The sequence below is a fragment of the Heliangelus exortis genome, chromosome 13 (genome assembly GCF_036169615.1).
Source record: "Heliangelus exortis chromosome 13, bHelExo1.hap1, whole genome shotgun sequence".
Lineage (NCBI taxonomy): Eukaryota > Metazoa > Chordata > Aves > Apodiformes > Trochilidae > Heliangelus > Heliangelus exortis.
In genome coordinates this window covers 13,916,953-13,938,842 of record NC_092434.1, presented here as the reverse complement: position 1 = coordinate 13,938,842, position 21,890 = coordinate 13,916,953, and the positions used below count along the sequence as shown (strand labels likewise).

General features: G+C 38.3%; 1 protein-coding gene across 4 annotated transcripts; it reads left to right on the top strand.

The window, feature by feature from the left end:
* The first annotated feature begins 76 nt into the window (after positions 1 to 76).
* On the top strand, positions 77 to 14,574 carry AKTIP (AKT interacting protein). 4 transcript variants are annotated; one of them, XM_071756907.1, is made up of 10 exons: positions 77 to 159; positions 5,716 to 5,831; positions 7,238 to 7,443; positions 8,713 to 8,777; positions 8,893 to 8,993; positions 9,771 to 9,859; positions 9,933 to 10,031; positions 10,228 to 10,335; positions 10,986 to 11,046; positions 13,660 to 14,574. In XM_071756907.1, the coding sequence occupies exons 2-10, from the start codon at positions 5,790 to 5,792 to the stop codon at positions 13,765 to 13,767; spliced, it is 879 nt and encodes a 292-aa protein (XP_071613008.1). In that variant the 5' UTR covers positions 77 to 159; positions 5,716 to 5,789; the 3' UTR covers positions 13,768 to 14,574. The 4 variants fall into 4 exon arrangements, with proteins under 4 accessions (XP_071613008.1, XP_071613011.1, XP_071613009.1 ...); XM_071756910.1 differs by lacking the exon at positions 77 to 159 and adding an exon at positions 1,798 to 1,906 and having other exon boundaries at positions 13,657 to 14,574; XM_071756908.1 differs by lacking the exon at positions 77 to 159 and adding an exon at positions 1,901 to 1,919 and having other exon boundaries at positions 13,657 to 14,574.
* Positions 14,575 to 21,890: the final 7,316 nt, after the last annotated feature.

Below are 21,890 nucleotides of genomic sequence, written 5' to 3'. Positions count from 1 at the left end.
TTCATGTTTTGATATCTGATAATTTCTCTCTTGCTTTACTGAAAGGACGTGTCCTGTATTCAGCAATTTGACATATGCCCTTCAGTGATTATTCAAATACACCAGCATGGAAAAATTTTAAAAAAACCCTGCATCAGAGAGCACACCATTTTCACAAAGGTAAAAAAAGAAAAAAAATATAATTGAATACTTGACTGCTTTTTAGATTGTTCTATGAAGTACTGATAGTACATTCTTCTATTATACAAATCACAAAGAAATTACACTTAGAAGTCCTAAAAAGATAGTTTTTAACCACATTTATAATTCTGCTTTTTAGCTTGAAAAGGAGAAAATACCATTTCCCCCCTTAGCATTTTGAGAGAGCAAAAGTCCTGTTAATATTGGCAGCTCTCAGGTAAAGTTCTGTGTGGCCACCTGGTTCATTTTGCAAAGTCATTCCATGAACCTCCCTACAGAGCTGCTTCAGGGGGAGCCAAGCGTACTTCTTGGAGGTAGATATGGGAGATAAGGTGTTTGTTCAGCAGGCTGGGGCTGATCATTGCTTTTTTCCGTAGATTTCTCTGGTTTCAGCCGGCGGTGTCCTCGCCGTGTCCCGGCGCAGAGCAGCTGCAGGTTGCCACCTGGTGGTACCGAGAGCGCCCGGGTACTGCCGCGGTTCTCCCGAATCCTCAGCTCGGGTTGCTCCTCAGAACCACCCCTACCACACAGAACCCAAGTTCTGGCCCGGAATCTGGCAGTCAGAACGATCCGGAGTGTGCGTGCACCGAAATTACACAAAATATTGAATTTGCCTGAAGCCATGTGGCCATCACACTCCTCCTTCCACAGAGACACACGGAGGTGCTTGGCAAGTGTGGGTTGTGTGGTAGGGGTGTATGGGGTTTGGAGGTATGGGCATACATCCTATGGAAAATCTTGTTACCTGAACAACATTGTTTTATATGAAATTCCTAATTTTATTGTGACTTCACTGTGAAACAAAGTTTCTAAAGGTAGGGGAGGAAAAGTATGTCAAAGTATTATACAGACGTGTATTATTTTTATAATGTTTTCCATCTTTTGTAAGATAAGCAATATATATATACACACATACATATATATATGTATAACATACTCTAGGGCAGATTATTCTCTTATATGTGTCAAAATACAAAGATTTGGTTAAACATAATGCACTCAGCTCTGGTATGACCGAGAAGGCAATGTAATCTGCATTTTGTTGTCATCTTCCTTGACAAATCACTTGTTTTGGCATAGCCCTTCGGTAATTGTTCTGTGGGGCTCAGAAAAATTCTAATTACAAGCAGATCTGACTCTTGGCTTTTGTTCTTAGCCCGTCCCTTCTCAGCGCTTTTTCAGACCTAAGTTGTGCATGTGCACGTAGGTCGGGCTAACCGCAGACCCAGATCTCTGTGCATCTGCCCTGGGCGCAGCCCCGCGCTCCCCAACGCGCCCGCGGAGCGCTCCGCTCCGGCAGCAGCAGCCTGAGGGGAGCGGCCCCCCGCCCCTGCCAGCTAGAGCCCGCCCCCTCCCGCCCCGCCGGCCAATCGCCCGGCTCCCCGCTCCTCCCTCCGGCCAATCAGCGCTCGCCGTTTCCCGGCGGTCGCGCCCCAGCTTTCGTTTCCTCCAGAGCGAGTGTCAGGTGCGTCAGCGCTGCCCCATTGGCCCGCCCCCGCTGACTGACAGGCGCTCTGCCCAATCAGCGTCCCCGGGGCGGAACCCGCCGCGGTCGCCCGCCCGCCCCTCTCTCTGACAGGAGCTCGAGCCGCCTTGTTGCGTTCCCAGGGAGCGGGGCCGAGGGTTGGCTGGACCGGGGGCCCCCGCCCCGCCCTGCCCCGCCCCGCTCCGCCCCTCCGGGCCTTCCCGGAAGGAGCAAACGGCGATTGGGCGAGAAGGAGGCCAGGTCCGGATGTGCGGTACCGAGGGGAGGGCTGTAGATGGGGCAGCGGCGGGGGTAGAGGGGCGCGGCGGCGGCGGCTGGGCCTGGGCCGCTCGGGGAGCGGAGCGGCGGGAGCTCGAGCGGGTGAGCGACCGTGCGCGCTGGAGACGGGGTGCGGTGACCCGGCCTCCCCTGCTCTGCTACCCTGGGCTGGGAGCCGGCGGTGGTCGCGGGGAGATCGTCCCCGACATCACGGGGAGGGCGGCGGACAGTCCCGGTGGCAGCGGGTGGCCCAGCGGGGCCTTTACCTGTGGCTGGGAGGGGCTGGGCCGGCGCCCGCCCTATGAGGAGCTGCCCCCACCGCCCGCCTGTCCGGACAGCCCCGTCCCTCCCGGGGGAACCGTCCCGTGTCCCCGCTGTGTCAGACGGCCCGGGCGAGGGCCCGGGGTGGCTGCCAGCGGGGCTGGCCCCGGCCCGCCTCCCTCCGTGCCCTTCCGAACGGCTCCGCTCTGCCGGGCCGCGGCGTGGAGCGCTCCGGGGGCTGGCAGAGCTTCGCGCTGGGCAGGATGGGTTTTTTCGTTCTGTGACCCAGCAGGTGTCAGGCTGACAGCGCCCTTCCCCGCCCCCCACCTGCCCTCTGAAACTTGTCAGGTCTTTTGGACTGTTATCTGTTGTATAAGAGCTGGCTTCGTTGGCGTAGATTATGATTTCCTGGAGAAGTGTGTTACAGGATTGCAGCCACAGCAGCAGGTGTTGGTGTGGAAAGTGTAATCCGCCTGTAGAGAAAAAGCAGGCGAACAGGCTTGACTGGTCAGCGTTCCTATGCACTGCCAGCGCTCCCTTGTCCAGTAGGTTCAGGTGTAGGCTGGAGAAATCCCTTGGTGTTAAGGAGGTCAGCAGTAGGTGTGCTGACAAGTAAGAAGTCCTGGTGTAAATTGCTGGACAGACATGTCATACTGCTGTGATCAACACTTGCTGTGCTTCTCTGCTGCTGTAACTCATCACCTCTGTTTATTCTCAAGTGTAGGAGTGGTTCTCTTTGCTTCTAGGTCAACAGTAAGATGCAGAAATATATAATTTCATACGTTTTGTGATTGTTTCTTAAGGAATCTGTTTCCAGAAAACATGTATAAAAATGTTCTGTTCCAGGAAGATGAAATTTTGGTCGAATTGGCTTAGCATTGTATTAAAAGACTTTGCTGATGGAAAGGGGAAAAATGCGATGTGATTGACAGTATAAATAAGAGAAGTAATCTTCAGTGAGAATATAATCTTATTGAGAGGCACACTGTTAAACTGCCTTTTAGTTGAGGCACTGTGATTGATGGCGATATTAAAGGAGACAGGGTGGTAAATTTGAATGCATTTATTCCTTCTTCATAGAATGAGTGTATTGGATTTCTTTGGGAAGGCGATGGCTTCCGTAGCTAGAGCACTGTAAGCTCTGTAGTGGTAGGTACCTTTTTATAGAGGCTGCAGCCCCATGTAAGACTGTGGGACTAAACTGCTTAGAAATTCCACCTAATGATATTTGGACTTGGCTCTCACTGCATGCTGCAGGTACTCTTCGTAGGGAAATGTAGGATAACCAGTCTAGCTCAAATCTGTTACTTGATTGTTTAAAAAAATATATATTTAAGTTATTCTTGTGATTGATGTGGGGTAGTAAATTGTGAGATGAAGGCACTGGGGAGCATAAACAGTAGCAAGTAGGTTTCCTGTACTGAAATCATTCCCATGTATCATAGCTAGAAGGAGTAAGTGTCATTTGAAATAAATCATAAAGCGTCTTGAAACACTTCTTAATTGACCCTTCTCTGGGAAGCTGATGCTCTCAGGTTATTAGTTTGCCATCATAAATAGCATTTTAACAGGTGGATGAGACTGCAGGCAGATTTTAACCATAAGTTTAGTACAGCATCATGTATCACGTGTTACTGGCAGGCAACTGCATAAAAATCTGTCTTGGAGGATACCTGGGACTTGTTATGTAGTTTAACTAGAGGTAAAATAATGTTTTATTTGGAGGTATAAACTGCCTGGAATAGCCTGTAAATAGGCATGTCTGTAATGAAAAACTTTTCAACAAAGCTGAAAGCATACTGAGCTGTACAGCTGCTTTCTCAAACATGGAGTCAGTGACTGAACTCCATCCAGCACCACTTATCAAGCTTCCAGATCAGTTCCCTATTTCACAGCTAATAGGTTGGCCTGGGTTTTACATACATGCCTCATTTTTTTTGTCCTGCTCACCTCCTGTAACTCATATCTTTAGTTCTGGATGAGGCAATTATATTACCTAGTCTTAAAAAAAAAAACCAAAACACTGGCCCAAAACAAGTAAAACAAATCCCACCCAAACCCTATAATCATGCTGTATCCAAGCTAATCGTCTTCCAGCCTGTACCTTGGCTCCTTGGCTGCCAGCACTTTTCTTTCTTGTCAGAGCCCTAGCACTCAGGTGTTCCCTTTGTGCGTCAGTTCCTCCTCCCTCTGTTTTTGCTCAAGTTTCCTGAGGAAGTGTCTTGTATCTTTCTAGCCTAATGTCTTGCTGTGTCACTTGGTCTGGCTGAGTTTGTGGAAAGTGCCCATGGCATAGCCCTGCTTTCCAGACAGCAGATGGGGAAAAGTGAAAACACCTTATCACTGCTGCCACAGGTTATGCCCCAGTGCAGTACTGTGCTTTGACTTTCTGTTTTCAGTGGCTCAGAATTGTGCAAGACTCTCTGGCTGCTGTAGAGGACAAATATCTTGAGGAACTGTGTGTACTGGAATATTTGTGATGATTTGGAGATGGAAAAATTAATTAATTTTCATCACTTTTTTGAATGGTGCTTGCATTTTTTGAATGCTTGGCAAGTTGTACGCTTTACTCAATTTATATTGTATAGATTGCCTCAAAACCTTAGCTAATGTAGCCAGAAATGAGGGAGTGAAGAGGGGAAGGGAGTATAGGAGAACTGAAGGGGAAGAAAGAGTGGAGGAAATAGGCTGTGCTAGACAAGAGGTGCTGTAGATGAGAGTTTTTGCACAAACAATAGTAAGATTTTTTAATTTTATTTTATTTCTTAAATAAAAAAAAAAGAAAGAAAGAAAACCAAGGACATGTAAAATAGCTGACCCAGTGGAACTCCAAATACTGCAGAAGCCTTTGTTGAACTGTTGATCTGAAGAGAACCAAGCCCTGGTGCTCATAATGAAACCATTAAGTAAGCTACAGTAAAATGTCTATGTTCTATGGCTTTGTCTGTGTCTGGTGGTGTTCCAATGCAGATGAAAACAAAATGACACATGCATGATGCAAACTCAATGGGAGGATCATCTCTTTCACTGGGAGTGGCAATTTATTTTTTTTTTTTTCATGCTGGGGCACTTCAGAAACATTCAAAGTCAGCAGTGTGTGCATGGGGCAACACTTACCCATGGTGCAGGAGACACCACTGAACTTGAGTGGTGAAGTGATAACTTTTTGCTTGTGTTTAGGAGCTTTCTGGACTATGCTGAGCCAATAGATGGTCTTTTTTTCCAGGTGGGGAGACAGAGAACCACAAGGATTGCAGAATCTAGAGTGTCTTTCTAGCAGAAAGAAGGCAGGGATTCACATGCAAAAATGATTTGATAGACAACAATATTATCATCCTGGAATCTAATATGTTATCTCTGGCAATTTTAACATTGTCTGTCTGACCTACAGTAGTTTTGTAGTTGAACTACAAAAACTTTTCTTCTGAAATTTACAGCAGAAATGTAAAGCTGGCTGAAGAATTAGATCTGTTTATACATTTGAGTCCTTTTTATCTGTTAGATTACATATTTGTTCTGTCTGTTTTTAGGGGGTAAACTTGAGAGGTTTGACAGCACTCTGAAGACACTGAAAAGTTGCAGTCCTTCTTTTGGAATCCACGTTATGAACCCTTTCTGGAGCATGTCTACAGGTTCTGTGCGCAAGGTATTTTATGACTGGATGCCTTGAGGTTTAGCATGCACTGAGGGGAGGTAACAGTTCTGGAATAGACCATCAGACAACCTAAAAATTGCACCTGGAGTGTGTTTTATCCCAAGGAATGAGATCATCTTCAATAAAAGTGTGAGCTAGCTTTAAGCTGCTTTACCTGGAAAGTGCCTGTGGATGGAGCCTGCTCCAGCAATTGTTGACTTTTCTTATCTAAAGAATGTTTAAGTAGGGAAGATGAAACAAACTTGTTCAAATGTTTGAAATGCTTGTTTCGTTGGACATTTGTTATTTTATATAGACCTTAGTCACATGTTGCATGTGCAATGAGCATTGACAAAACTGCATCTCCATAATGCTAATGCTATTTTAGCTTATGTGTTTGAAGGCTTGATAGTTCTAGGGTTAATAATTTCTTGGGTGTTCAGTGCTTGGGCAAGTTATTGCCTATTGACATAGGTATTGTTACTAGTCCCAGGTCTCAAGTGCTTCAAAATACTGTAGCCTAAATCATGCTTTTAGTCACCAGTATCCTAATCACAAGCTTGTAGCTTTTCAGGTTTGTCTTGGCAATCTATAGAATGATTTTGAGGTCTGTAAGTAGTCTGTGGTCTACTGTACCACAGTTTTTACATCACTAATATTAATTTATTTTAAAACATGACAGTGTTTTACAGTGCCACAGTGTTTTCAACTCGGTGTTCTCTAGCAGCAGTGTAGCAGGGACCAATTAAGGAGAAAAGGTTTGGTTGTTTTTTAAATAGAGGAGGGCATAGACATAAAAAGGTTGCTATAACAAACCTGTTTAAACCAGGCTTGATATTGCTGTCAAGTGGTGATTCTCCTGCTGTGGGAATGGGCTAAATGATGAGCTACAAGTGGGACATTGGTGTCTTAAGCACAGGCCAGAAGTGAAATACATGAAATTTTTTGTACAAAGTTCATATTTCATCTTGGCTTTACTACACCACTTTTAAAGGCTCTTTGAAGTCTAGAATGCCAGGATGCTGTCAGTGGAAGTTACTTCTCTTGATGCACTGTGTGCTAGAAATAGATTGACTTCTAAACTGATGTTACATACTATCTGGTTCCTATTTCTAAATAAATGTAAGCCTCCTTAAGCATTTGTCCTAATTTGCAGATTTCCTATCCAGCATTGATTACTTTGTATTTGTAGGCTATGTTGATTGAATTGATGTCTTACTTAAAAACAAAACCCCAAAAGACAGCAGCCTCACTTCCCTGCCCACAAGCAATAGAACACTGAAACCCCAAGATAAATTTCGTTGGCCAGACTTGTAATTAGCAAGGTTGGGATTAAACCTTTGTTAAAATATGTTTGTATGTTAAATGTTTGTGAAGTATATGGCCTGTAATCTCATGGTTCTCTTTTGCTCTGACAGAGACCTGATGCTGAAGAGAAAACTTTGAGTGGAGAGCTGAGAACCAGTCCTCTACGAGCCTCTACAAAGAAACAGTTGCCTTCTATTCCAAAGAATGCTGTGCCAATAACCAAGCCTGCTTCTCCTGCTGCCTCATCCCAGTCAACAAATGGAACACATGCTTCCTATGGGCCTTTTTATTTGGAGTATTCCCTCCTTGCTGAATTGTAGGTTTTAACTTATTTTTGTCTTTTTTAGGTCACTGGTCTTATGCTTCATTGAGGAAATAAAGCAACTTGTAGGGATGTAGTTCTTGGATGTTTTCTTTGCCTTAGTCCTTAAAGAAGGCAGTAAAACTTCAAGTGCCACAAAACTCTTTTTCTGGAGCAGCAAGTCTCAATTGCTTGAGGTAGCAAGGTAGACAAAAATGAGGTTTAAAGGGATGTGTTTAGATGGTATTCTCTGAATTATTATATATCTCAATCTAAGTAAACACATTTTGGATTTAGGCATCCTGACCAGCTATCCTAATAGCTTTTTGGGCAGAAAAACCCAATTTCTGAAACAAATATTAAAATAGAAGCAAGCAGAAGTGAGCATGTTGGAGCTTCTTGCAGTAGTTAATGGAAGACTTGTTGTGGCTTATTAAATGGAGATTTAGGAAGACTCAGTTGTTTCCTGTCTCTCTGTGATATTTAATGTGCAACTTACCAGAGGAGTTGGTGTGATTTGAGTAGCTTGCTTTGGGTCAGTTGCATTTGATCCAGTCCAGTGACAGAGTACTGTGGGACATAAAAATCTGTCTGTAAAACTTCCTAGATATATAAAGTTACATAAGATGTTCTATGCTGCATAGCTGAAGGGACTTCCTCTGCCACAGACATACTGGATTCTCAAGCATGTAGTTCCTTTTGGAATGAAATCCCTGGAGTCGTTATGCAACACTAAGTCTCAGTTCTTGCATTTATTTAACTATTGAGAGTTCTCACTTTCAATTTAAAACATTATATTTTGTTCAGGGCTTTTTAATTCAAGAAAGATGTTTTTCTGCTGCAGCATGCAAAAATATATTGGTATAATAATGCAAACTCCTCTGGTCTAGCAAATTTGTATTATGCTTTTCATAAGTGGAGAACTGTGTTAGTGCTTTGCTTTAAGATAATTTTTTGTGTAAGCATGTGAAGCTCTATGAAGTGAATACTTTGGTTTAACATCTGTGCTGTTCAGTAGACTCTGTTCAACAAAAGTTGCTAGGAACTTTTTGTCTTAATTGATTAGAAAAATAATAAAAATAGCACATTTTTCTAAAAAGTAAAGGGAGAGAAAATTTTCCTAATGCACTCACTGGTCATTGATGACAGAAGATCATGACTTGCTTGTACTCAGAAGAAGTGAAATAGCAAATGAGTGCAAATTTGGGTGTATTTGCTCCATCCTTTTAATGAGATTTGTTGAATGACTCCCTCCAGCTTTCTAAACACTGATTCTCATTGCAGTACCTTGGTTGTAAAGCAGAAATTGCCAGGTGTCTACGTGCAGCCATCTTACCGGTCAGCATTAAGTAAGTTTAAACTTAACTTTTACATTTGAATATATATATATATATATATATATATATATTTTTGTGTGTCTTTGTGTTTAAATTTTTTAACTCAAGCAAACTTTCTCATTTGCAGTGTGGTTTGGTGTAATATTCATAAGAAGTGGGCTCTACCAAGATGGTGTGTTTAAATTTACTGTCTATATTCCTGATAATTACCCCGATGGAGACTGCCCGGTAAGTGCCTGTGTGTGTGTCTTGTTTTTTCCTTATTTCCAAAGAAAAATCTTGTGGCAATCTGACACTCCAGAGCAGAGCAGCTGGCCCTCTTGGCCAGATTTTTTTTTAGGGGAAGGTCTGGGGACAGGTGTATGTACTGCTGTAGCAGAGATCAAAGTGACTGTCAGGAAGCTGTCTGCTTGGTGTCAAGTTTTTGAAAAGCTGTAGTCTTTTAAAAGGACAGAAGTGGTAGGAAACAGTCTCCTTCAAAGTGTTGTACTGTTAGTACATCTCCTAATGCCATCATTCTGTTGTTAGCATACAGCTTTAAAGCCTTCTTCTTGAAATTAAGTTTCTTCTGGAAGAATTGACAAAACACCAGAGGAAATTAGCTGTACAGACACTGCCATACTTTACTTAAAAATGTGTAGGATTAAAAAAAAAAAAAAATTGATTGTAGGTCAAGTACACTTTCAGTCACAAGTACCTAAAGCAGAAAAACTCCTTTAATCTGATCTCCTTTGATATTATTACCTGTGTTGGCATCAGTGCTTGTGCAGTTAGCTGGATTAGTTTCCTAATTTGGTGATAAGCATGTGAGAGAGGACAAGATCCTGCATGTAACTTCTGTGCTGGGTTACAGTTTCACAGTTGGTATAAATCTTTTCAGGTTGATTGCTTTTAATACAGTAACAATTCATTAGTGCCTGGAAGCAAGATCTGGTTGACCTTCACCCAGTGAATTTAGGATTAGGGCTGAAGTTGTGATAATGAATTTCTTTTTTTCTAATGCAGCGCTTGGTTTTTGATCTGCCCATCTTCCACCCGTTAGTAGATCCCTTATCTGGTGAACTGGATGTGAAAAGAGCATTTGCAAAGTGGAGGTGAGTGGTAACATGTTGATGTGTAATTTGAAGGAAATTTGTTCCTTTCTTCATTGTGTTTTGTTCTTTTTAGGCGAAATCATAATCACATATGGCAGGTATTAATGTACGCTCGCAGAGTCTTCTACAAGATTGACACAACCAGTCCTCTCAACCCTGAGGCTGCAGTGCTGTGAGTATCTTTCATGTGTACAGGCATGGTCTGATTTTTGCACAGACTTGTAGAATGTAGATTTGTAAAATTATTCATCAGTTCATGGTCTGTACCTCAAGACCTGATTGCACTGGGAGCTGAAGTTGAGGTTTTGCTGCATCTGTCTCTTCTGCCTTCCTGGAATTACCTAACACTATTTACTTCTCTCTTGCAGGTATGAAAAAGATATTCAGCTGTTCAAAGCTAAAGTGATGGACAGTGTCAAACTATGTAGCAGTCATTTGTTTGATCAGCCCAAAATAGAGGATCCCTATGCAATTGTGTAAGTACCATGAGCAAATTCACCATGCCCTAGTGTCTCAAGAACATATTTTGGTATAGTTGTTGATTAGAAGTCTTTCTCTGCCAGCTTCACTGACCTGGTTTTTTTCGTACATTGTAGCAGTACTTTGAGTATTCCTACGCTCATTTTCTTCTATTTGGTTTTGACTGAATCTTAAATACTGTTTTTTCACTAAGCAACCAAGCCTTAAAAAATCTCAACAAACTCCAAAACAAACTAAAGCCTCAGAACAGCCCTCAGGCTGAGGTAACCTGCAGTAAACACTGCTTTCAGGCTTTCCTGAACTCAGTTTGCATGACTGTAACTTTGGTTGTACTTTTAAAATACTTTTAAGCTTGACTGCATGGGGGATGGAACAGCCAGCTCCATAGTGACTGAGTCATATTTCATTTAGCACCTGCTGAATTGCCAGCTCTCATTGCAGAACAAAATGAAAACTTAAATCTTTCCTGTTGAAAAGATCCATGGCAATGTGAATGTAATTCTGAACAGTATGTTTTAACTCTGAAAACTCAGGCTCCTAGTTTACTTGAAATTTAAATAAACCAAGGAAAATTGCTGCACTCTGCTCTTTTCATGCTGTAGTTCACAAAAATGCAAAGTAAGAGATAACTGTACTTTCTCCCTAGTTTTTCTCCATGGAATCCAGCTATACATGATGAGGCTAGAGAGAAGATGTTGACTCAGAAGGTATGTGCAAAGCCCAGATTCTCACTATAGTAAAGGTTTATTGCCTGATAAGGGAAGAAAGGTTCTCTGTCACTGTGTGATAAACATGTACTAGACAGACCTTATTTCACCCCTCTTTTGGATCAGCAGGCATGCTGAAACTGATTTGTCTCCTAACTAAGCAGTTATGTCACTGTTCAAACTTCAGTGTGTTAAGCAATTAATCATTTAGCCCGCTAGAAAGCTCTGTTTGTACAGTTGTTGGCACACTTGGCAGATTTTTTGTTTAGGGTTGAAAGCTGAGGGGGGTGGGGGAGAAAAGGAAAGAGATTTGCTGACTGCCTATTAGCTTGTCCTGAACTTGTCATGGCCATTACCACTTGTGCATAATCTGACAGTCCCCAACTTCTTTGTTCTCTTCTGTTGAAAGATCTTTCATTACTGAATCAAAGCTTCAGGGCTTTCTTCTCATGACAAACTTTCTGAAGCAGCACAAGCAGAGTACCTTGCTCACATCTCCACTGCTGCTGATTTCTAGCAAGACATCAGCTCATTGAAGGATGCTTAAAGTTACTTCTATCACAAAGCACTCTTAGTATGATAACAAGAATGTGTTGGTTCATATGGCTTTCATCTGAGCTGCATCCTTGATTTTTTGAGGAGGGGGATGTTTGATTTTGGTTTTTATTGTCTTGGTTTTTTTACTTGACAAGAGTTGGTGCACAGCAATTCTGTCTGCACTGAGTGACGTGCCAAGTCAATCCACTTGCAGGGCCTCAGGGTTGTGAAATGGTGGCTGGTATCTGTGTTGGGCTGGCAAGGGAATTAATTCTGAATGTTTTGGTTTTGGCTTGGGCTCCTTTCACCAGAGCTGTAGTGTGGTTTGCTGGGTTTTTTTGTAAGTAAAAAAAAAAAGTTTTTGCCAGCCCAAACTTCAGTCTTCCTTTCTGCAAACCTTGACTGATGTTGTTTGTTGCATGTCCTCTGGTATGAGTGAGATGTTTGCATTGATCTCAATGCAATATGTTGCCTGTAAATTTAGGGTAGCAGTGTTGCCAACTGCCGAAGTCACAGCAAGGCTTGAGGTGAGGTGGTCTTTCTCCAGCCTTAGAACACACAGGAAAATATTTTGATCAGATTCTGACTTCCTGATGTTCTCATAAAAACTTCAGAACTATTTTTGACTCTTTTTTTCTCCTTTCTTTTTTCTTATCCTTTAAGTCAAAGACCTAAGGAGAAAGAACAGGTTGAGGTGCTTGAAATGGAAGGGACATAATGTTGTCTCAGACACTCGTAGAAAATGATGATGTTTTCTTTTGTCCTTTTTCTCTGGAGATGCATATTAATTTCTTTTTAAGTAAAAGCTAACATCTTCAGTAACTGTTGCATGTATGGTCTGTAAGTTGGTCAAAATTCTGCACTGTGGGAGATTTGTTCCAAAATGTCAGTGTAGTTGAGAACATTCTTTTCCTTCCCTGTAAAAGGAAGTTCCCTAATCCTGTATCTAATCTTTCCCTTTTTCTGCAACCTTGGATCCTGGTTTGTTACCTGTGTAATTCCTGTGCCTTGGCAAACAGCTCAGCCATTTTAGAACCGTATCTCAGGAAGGGCTGTGATGTCCCTGCTGAGCATGTGGCTTTTGCTAAATGATTTTTGCAGTAAGGGATAGTCAGGTGATACTCTGCCAGGCTCAATCTTAACTGATCCTTGTTTGCTGCTGTCTGATGTGCTGCAGCAGTTCTGTCACACAGTGTCACCTTTTACACAAAGAAGTGCAGGTTCAGTTTTCTTGCTGATTCAATTTACTTTGTCAGGCAAAAGGCTTCTCATAGTATGCCAGGTCTACTCATATGATTGTCACTTTCTAGAACTTGATGTGTCATTCCAGGTTTCATGTAGCTGGCATACAGATGATCTGATGAGCCTGTAGCAGTGTGGAGGCAGGGCTGGTTTCCTGGTATGCTCTGCTTCTTTGACCTGCTAGAATAGGTATCTAATGTACTAATCTTCTCAAACTGCCTTAAGTCTGCAGATGCTTGAAGTTGCATCTTTCTCCCTCAGCTAGAAGGCTTTTTTGTTTTGTCTTCTAAATGGCAATAGTTAGCCTCAAATGTTTGTTGCATTGTGTTGTGATAGTTACTGGTCAAACATTTAGCCATGATGAGGGAAAGGACTAAGGAACTTCCTTCCAAAGGAAGGAAAGGACTAAGATACTCCATGGTGTAGCAAAGGTGGCAGTTGTTCATTTGTGTTTGGAAGCCTCCACAGTATGTCCAGCATCCCAAGACAGTAGCTACAGGTGTGGTGTCCAGGTAATGACAGAAATGTCTTGATTTGGATTAACACTTCTCTCTGTAGGACCAAGAAATCTGGCAAATAGTAGTGCAGTGGTGCTGGGACTTGAAGCAAAAGGCATTTTTCAAAAAGCGTCTTTGTCTTCGTGGTATGATAAGATACCAGTGCATGAACAAGTCCTTTTCTGTTAAACCAAAAGCCATTTTACAGTTCTTTTCTGAGGAAGCAACACTAACCTCCTTCATGCTTGTATTTGCTGAAGGCAAAATGGATGGAAAGGGACACGGTAAGGTTTGAAGTATTTAATAATTCTGACTTTAACTTTTTTCTACCTAGAAGAAGGCAGAAGATCAGCACTGCAAAAGCACACACGTGTCTGGCCTGTCATGGGTAAAGCCTGGCTCAGTTCAGCCTTTCAGCAAAGATGAGAAGACAACACCTACTTAGCTCTTCTGGATGATGGTGCACAAAAACACTTTCTGTGCTGGAGGGAATGTAATGGAGGGAGAAACAGCAAAGCAGCAGTTTCCTTCTTGACTACGAATTAGTAAAAACTGAATGGTAGCAGTGACTCCAGTAAACCTCTTCAGTGGATTACTGACTTCATGTTTTACGTATGCATTAGGTTTTAAAGGCTTGCCTGGAGTTTGGAAGTCTCTCTTGAACACTGCAGTACTTCTGCCTGAAGACTGTCTAGAGTGGGCAATTCCTCAGGGCTCTGAAATGCCTGGAGGTTTTGGGTTGGTTTTTAAGCTTTTATTTTTTCCCTCCAGGAAATAGCAATTTTTAAAAAAAACTACTGGCAGAAATATTAGCATTGGAAATATGATGCCAGAGGTAAGCTGTGTTCATGTAAACTAATATAGCAGAGTTAAACACTATATTTAATGGTTTTAAATACTTTTGGTTTCTATTGTAAATATATTGGGATTTGAAATTGTACATAGACGGTTCCTTGACTCCATTTAGCACTTTCCAGAGGTAAAGCTGGGGATGATGTATGAGGTATTATTGATCTGTAAATGGATATTGTCACTAAAGCACATATTAGTCTGACGGGGTGAAAGCAGTGTCAGGCTGTTAGACTTTTATTATATAAACACTAAAATCAAAGCTTTTAATGGTGGTGTCTTGAGCTAATAAAAATCTTAGAGGATTTTAGATTCCCTAGATGTCTAGGGGAATTACTTAGGGTAGCTTGACTAATGTGTGGCAATAGTGACATCTTATAATAAAAAGAAACCATGATCTGGCTTTTGTCCCTCTGTTTGTCTGTACTGTAGACATTTAGCACAGACTGGAACTGGAATGGAGGCACCTGGCTACCCATCTCCTGGCCTGGATATGTATTCAGGATGCTAACAGGGTAACAGGAGGTTAAGTACTGAAGCTTAAATACAGTGTTGTGCTACACACAGGAGAAGCTTTCTAAAGGATATGTGAGTTTAGGACAAAATTTTTTTTATTTTTCACAAGAGTCTTCCTAATGTCATAGCCTAGCATAGTGCCCTATTCTTGCCTAATAGGGTTTTGCTATCAAACCCCATAATGTTGACCCTTTACAGCCATGCTGCTTTTTCTTTTGACTTCTCATACCTGTATTGGTGGCATTAATACAGACCCTGTGGTCTAGTGACATGTGCTAGTGACTTTACATATGCAGTATTTGGAGAGGGTGGTTAAGGAGTGGTGGGGTATGCATTTTCGGTTTTGTGGGGTTTTTTCTTTTTATCTGGCAAGCTAAGTCCACTTGGCATATAAAAACCTTTCCCTGTTCCCTTTGAGAACAGCTTTGTAGCTTGTAAGGAAATAGACCAACACTTCACAAGCAATATGCTATCATATACCAAATTATACATTTAATGTACCAGTAAGCATGGCTTGAGTGGTTTCTGTGCAGCACTTAACATTGTGTAAATAAATCACTTAGTCTGTTTTAGGTAATATTTAAATCTTCTGCATGATGTTGCTTTAGAACTTGGAAAGCTTCTTCCTTTAAAATGCAGCAATTCCTGGAGCTGCCTGGAGTGTCTGTCTCCAGTACTGCTGGAATTCCTCTTTAGACAGAAGACTGCAGAGGGTGTGCAGAGAGCAAGGATCCTCTTCAAGACAGAGAAGGAAGGGCAAAACGAGGTGCAGTTCTTGGGGCTACTCTTTTCTCTTTAACTCTCCTCATGTTGAAGAGCCTGTTATAGGCCCTAGGTTTTTGTCTAAATCTAAAATGTTCTTTCCAAACTTTCATATATCCATTTATACTCAGTGTACTAAGAGAAATGTGGCTTCTTCCTATAGAAATTTGAGGTTTAAGTAAGAGGAATTTTAAGAATAAGTTACCAAGTGGGTTCTTTTGAACAAGGTATTTGCAACTGAGCTACTGCCTTCAGCTCTCTGACAGCTCTTGTTAACTCTATATGTGAGGTGTGGGTCTGTATGAACTGAAGGCTCTGGGCTGCTGGAACAGCAGATTTAAACATATTTAATGGATTTCAAGAGGCTGAGTTTTTCATTGTAAACAGTATTGGAAGTAGTGGTTGAGTGCAGCTCTTTCCAAAGGACATTTTTGCCAAGTTTGAGTCAATCACTGAGTGAGATGTCTGTGACTTGGTATGTTTTTGTGGGGCAATTAACTCTAATTTTCTACTGTCTTCACCATGATTCTGTTTCCTCTAGCTCAGAGCTCAGCTCAGCTTCATTATGAGGCTGAGAAGAAGGTGTGTTAAGGCAGTGGTATTTAAAAATAGGGAAATCTAGAACAAATCTTCAGTTTTTAGTGGCTCTCTGAATGTTGGTGCTGATTTACTTTCAGAGATTTGCAAAGGTGGTGTAAAGCCAATAGACATGGTGTAGGACATTTTGCTGCTTGAGCCTTGAAACTGGCTGCTCCTAGGAAGAGCACTGGATCTGTTTCTGTAGCACAACTGAATAGTAGTAGCAAGGTGATGCCAAACAAGTGTTGCCTTCCTCCTGGTCGTGGTGCCTTGATGGACCAAAATGTTCAACTTGAAATCTCGAAATAAACCTATGCAAATAATGGATTTGAGATTTTTGTGGTGCTTTCTCTCTTCTTCCATTTCTGCTCCTTGGAAAGGAAGGAGTGGGAGAAGGTTTAGGACCTGCAAGAACTTTGCTATTACTCCTAAATATATTTTTTGATAAAACGTGTTGCATAAATGAACTGTTAAGTCCTTTTCTAGAATTAGAAAAGTTTAATGAAAGGACTCTTGACTGAGCACCATGCATCAAAGCACACTTTGAGGAGAGTAAAATTTGTGCTTTGTATTGTGTACACCTCCTTATAGTTGGAACATTCTGTCTCTTTCTTTAAAGATATTTTTTCTAGCCTTGTTTTTGCATAGTTTATCTTGCATGCTGAAGTGAGTAATATTGTGAGAACAGGACTTGGATGGCAGACAGCTGTAACCCTTTTAAAATTTTTAATTTGTGTCAGTGTAGGCAAAAAACCCCAAACTTATGGATCCTAGGAGAAGGCAAGTGGTTCTCTCTGCTGTCAGTTCTGTGATGATGTGCACAATGACTTCCTGTCCTTTCCAGAGTGGGAAAGCAAAAGGAAGCAGAAACTTTCTGGAGCAGTGCTTGGTGCCACAGCTCCTTCTTGAGAAGCTGGTGAGGAACACTGTGTTCCTGGGTTTGCTCCTGTCTGAGCAAATGATCAAATAGCTCCAGGCCTCCTGATTCAGTGATACTTAGGAAACTACTGCCAGTGTAAAACAGGGATTTGAAACTTCATTTTTCAGCCTTTCAAAAGGCTGAAAAGAAAAAGAAGCCTTTCAAAAGGATGCTGCTTCCAGGCATCTCCTGGGCCCCTGTGTGCAGCTCTGTGGGCCCCAGAGAGCTCCTGGCTCCGTCTCCCAGCAGGGTGTGGTTGCTTCTCCCTGGGCTCTTTGCTGAAGAGATGGAAGACCAAGTCCACCACTCATGGGAAAGGGTGAGTGATCTTGCTTTGAGAGGGAGGGAGGCCGTGGTGGGGTGGTTGTTTTGCTGGTTGTTTTGCTTTGTTGTTTTGGTTGTTTTTTGAAAAAAAAAATCTTGCAGGTACTGCAGGACAGGGCTGTAACCTGTGGCTGCACTGTGGGACTTCAGTTGGTTTCTGCTTTGAAACACTTGATAGAAGCAAAGGCTGCTCAACTTCCTTATTATTGTAGAAGGCTTTGAGTGCAGTGCAGGGTTGCAGAAGGGACCAGCCCAAGAACACTCTGTTCTTGAGGGCAGGATAAGGTTGTGGGCATTTTGCTCTTTTTTCATGCTTGCAGATTTGCAGACCTGAAGGCAGCACGTGAGGGGAATGGCCTTTTTCTGCATAGCTTGGGCAGTTCAGCTGTTGTCTCACTCTTGTTCAAATCCCTCCGGCACTTTTAGGTATCTTCATACCTTGATTAATGCTGTGCCTTGCAGTTTGTGTTGTTAGGAAGGGTGTGTGCAGGAAGTAGCTCACATCCAACTTGCACCTTCCCCATAGAAGGGGTTGATGTGTGGCACAACAAGCAGAGGAGCACTGGCAGCAGCCACAGGTCATGTCTCATGTTTAAAGTACTTCTGGGAATGTGGGGTGCTTGACAACTACCTTAGTGTTTGGGAAATGTTTCTTTTGTTGATCTGTTACCTTTTTTTCCAGATTATTGTGCCCTTGATTTGCTACTTAGAAAAAAAATCTGTCTAGTTTTTATAGCTTGTGTTAATTGCATTCTAGAGAACAGATTTTTGGTAATCCTAAATATGCACTTGTTCAGTTTCTCTCCATGTCCTGTGCCTCTGGTCATTAACCTTTATAACAAATACATGGTTTTCAGTCAAGCATGAGCCTGCTATTGAGCTGCTTGCTTTCAGCAGTCTTTCTGCTAGGGAAGTCCTTAGAATAGGGTACAGCACAGCTAAAGTGACTGTAAAAACTGTGAGAGAAACAACCAGGAACCCCTCGGAACCCCTGAGAGGAAAAAGTTGTGGCTCTGTGTCACCTACCCTGGCCACCTTTCTCTTCTGTGTGGCATTACTGCTCCTGTTGCCCTGTGTGGTTTGGACATCTGTCAGGTTATGGAGGAGTTGCAGGGGCCATGGACCTCTCAAATGCCTGTTCTGAGTTTGCTGTAGGAAACCAAAGTGGAGGAACTGATCTGAAATCTGAGCTTGTATTGCTTGGAAGGTGACTGTGAGGGTTTTTTTTATTTATTTCAGGGACAGGATGTGGGAAAAGTTTTTGAGGGCTGGTGTGCTGGCCTGGAGTGTAGCTACTGAAATACTGTGGCCATGAGTTCTGTTGCTGGTGCTGCTTGTCTTACAGCTTTCCTGGGAAGGCTGAAATTGACATTTAAATGCTTTGGGTTTAGCATTAGAGAGGTTTAATGAAAGGACTCTTGGCTGAGCACCATGGGCAGGGGGACAAACCAAGAGTCTGAAATTGGAACGTGACAGTTCCTCTGTTTATTTTTGTGATTATTCAGAAGCCTTTGTAATAAATTACTGACTTGCAGATTTCCCAAGCCAGTTAGGTGAAAGATTTGCATAGAAATTTAATCCCTTTTAATCTTGGGATGCTCTTTCATCCCAACTGCAGCAGGGTGGACACAGGATTAATTCTTCCTGCTGTGTCCCCACAGTCACTGGAGGAGTTGGGCTGAGGGGAGCTAAACCTGACCAAACCCTGATCATTGGCACCAAGGCATTTCAGAAATGTGGCTGCTGCTTTATTTACTGATTGTTGTTGAGCTTAGAAAAAAGAACAGTTAAAGATCAGTAAAAACCAATGACTAGGAAGGATGATAGAATGATGTACTAAAAATTAGGGTTATTTGATTTTTATTTATCTTTGAGCCATTAGGGACCTTCGTAGGGCTGGATTGCTCTAAGCTAAATCCAGCCTAATAGTCTGCAGAAAATAAAGTAATTTTATTTATTCATTTATGGAATGCTGAATTTTATTTAGCTTGGAATTAATAATCTGAATTATTTTTGTTTCTTTGATTATTGAGAAAGGGGATAGAAGACTGAGTGTATCCTCTGTATTCAGATTTCTACATGGAAAGAATCATTCCAGAAGCAAGGTTGGTGAATACAGAATGAAATCACATCCTGAATTCAGCTGTCAGCTCCCCCAGTACAGGTCTTGTCATGTAATGAAACCTTAAACTGTAAGTGCCTGACAATACTTTGAGATATAAATATGTATCAATATATTATAAGATATTTAAATATCTATAAATATATATATATCGATAAATTTATATGATATACGATAATATATGTAATATAGAGAATATATATTATATATTATACAGTGTGTATAATATATTCTAGATATATAGAATATATGTATTTTATATATTCAGTATAATATATTCTATATATAGAATATATATATTCTATATATATATTCTATATATTCTATAGAATATTCTATAGAATATAATATATTCTATATTCTATATATATAGTATAATATATTCTATATATAATATAGAATATAATTGTTATATATTATATATTATACATTATTATATATTAAATAATATATATAACATAAAAATATATTATATATTATATATAAAAATATAAAATATATATAAAATATATATTATATGTATATGATATATATGTATGTGTATATGTAAATATACGTATATACTATATGTTTATATGTATATATAATTATATATATGTTATATATTATATGTTGTATATATTATATCTTATATATTATATATTACATTATATATAATATAATTGTATTGTTATATATATATAATTATAATTATATATAATATATTACAACATATTATATATAACCTCATATATAATATATTATATATGCATATATATGTATAGATAATAATATATATCATATATAATATATATAATATTATACTATAATGTGGTTATATTATATATAATATTATATAATTATATTATATATTACAGTAGTATATAATTATTTTTATATATTATATATTATAACATTATATATAACATTATATATTATATATAATATAAAATATATAATATATATTATATGTATATAATATATATTTCTTCATATATGTGTATATGTAAATATTATAGGTATATATTATATGTATATGTGTATATGTAAATATATATACATTATATTATATATTACCTATTATATTTATATTTCTATTTATATAATTGATATATATAAAATATATTAATTATAATATATATTATATATATCAATTATATATATAGATATAATATATAATAGAATTGTATTGTTATATGATTATAATTATTATATATATTATATATTATATATATTATATATTATATATTATATATTATATATATAATTATATAATTATATATTATATATATTATATATAATTATATAATTATATATTATATATATTATATATTATATATATAATTATATATATAAATATATAAATATATATAAATATATAAAAATATATATATTATGTTATATATATAATTATATAATTATATATAATATAATATATATAATTATATATATTATTATATATGTTATATTATATATGTTATAATATATATAATATATATAATATATTATATATATTATATATATTATATATAATATATTATATAAATTATATATTATATATAATATTATATATAATTTATTGTATATATATGTATATATTTTATATATTATATATTATATATTATATATTATATATTATATATTATATATTATATGCATATAATTTATATGTATATGTGTATATAAATATTGTATGTATATATTATATATATATATAAAATATATAATATATTACATATAATTTATATTTATATAATTTATATGCATATGTGAATTCAAATATTATATGTATATATTGTATGTATATATATGTATAATATATATTGTATAATGTATTATATTTAAAATATGTTATAATATGGTTATATTTAATATATTTTATGTATTAGATATAATATTATATAATATAATTATATATTATAATATATATTTTTATAACGTAATATTATATATAACATTATATATAATATATTATATATATAATAATATAAAATATATATATTATCTATGTTGTATATTATATGTATAATATATGTATATGTAAATATTATATGTATATATGTGTTTATTTAAATATATATACATTATATTATGTATTATATATATTATATTATATTTATATAGATAGTAATATATATTATATATATTATTTATAGAGATATAATTTATTGTTATATAATTATATATAATATAGGTATTATTATATATAATATATATAATGTATTGTATATCATATATAATATATAGTATCTTATATATTATATTATATATATTATTATTATATTATATTATATAATTATTATATTATATATTATATATATTATATATATTGTATATGTTGTATATTATATATTATATATTATTATATATTATATATTATTATATAATATATATATTATATGTATTATATATGTTATATTATTATTATTATATATTATATATAATATATCATATATATATTATATATATTCTATATAATAGATGTAATATTATATTATTCTATTATATTATAGCATAT

Excerpts from the sequence above, each read along its gene's own strand:
- AKTIP (XM_071756908.1), top strand. Across the intron at positions 8,778-8,892 it reads ATCTTACCGGTCAGCATTAA|TGTGGTTTGGTGTAATATTC; the intron begins GTAAGTTTAAAC and ends TCTCATTTGCAG. Across the intron at positions 9,860-9,932 it reads AGAGCATTTGCAAAGTGGAG|GCGAAATCATAATCACATAT; the intron begins GTGAGTGGTAAC and ends TGTTCTTTTTAG.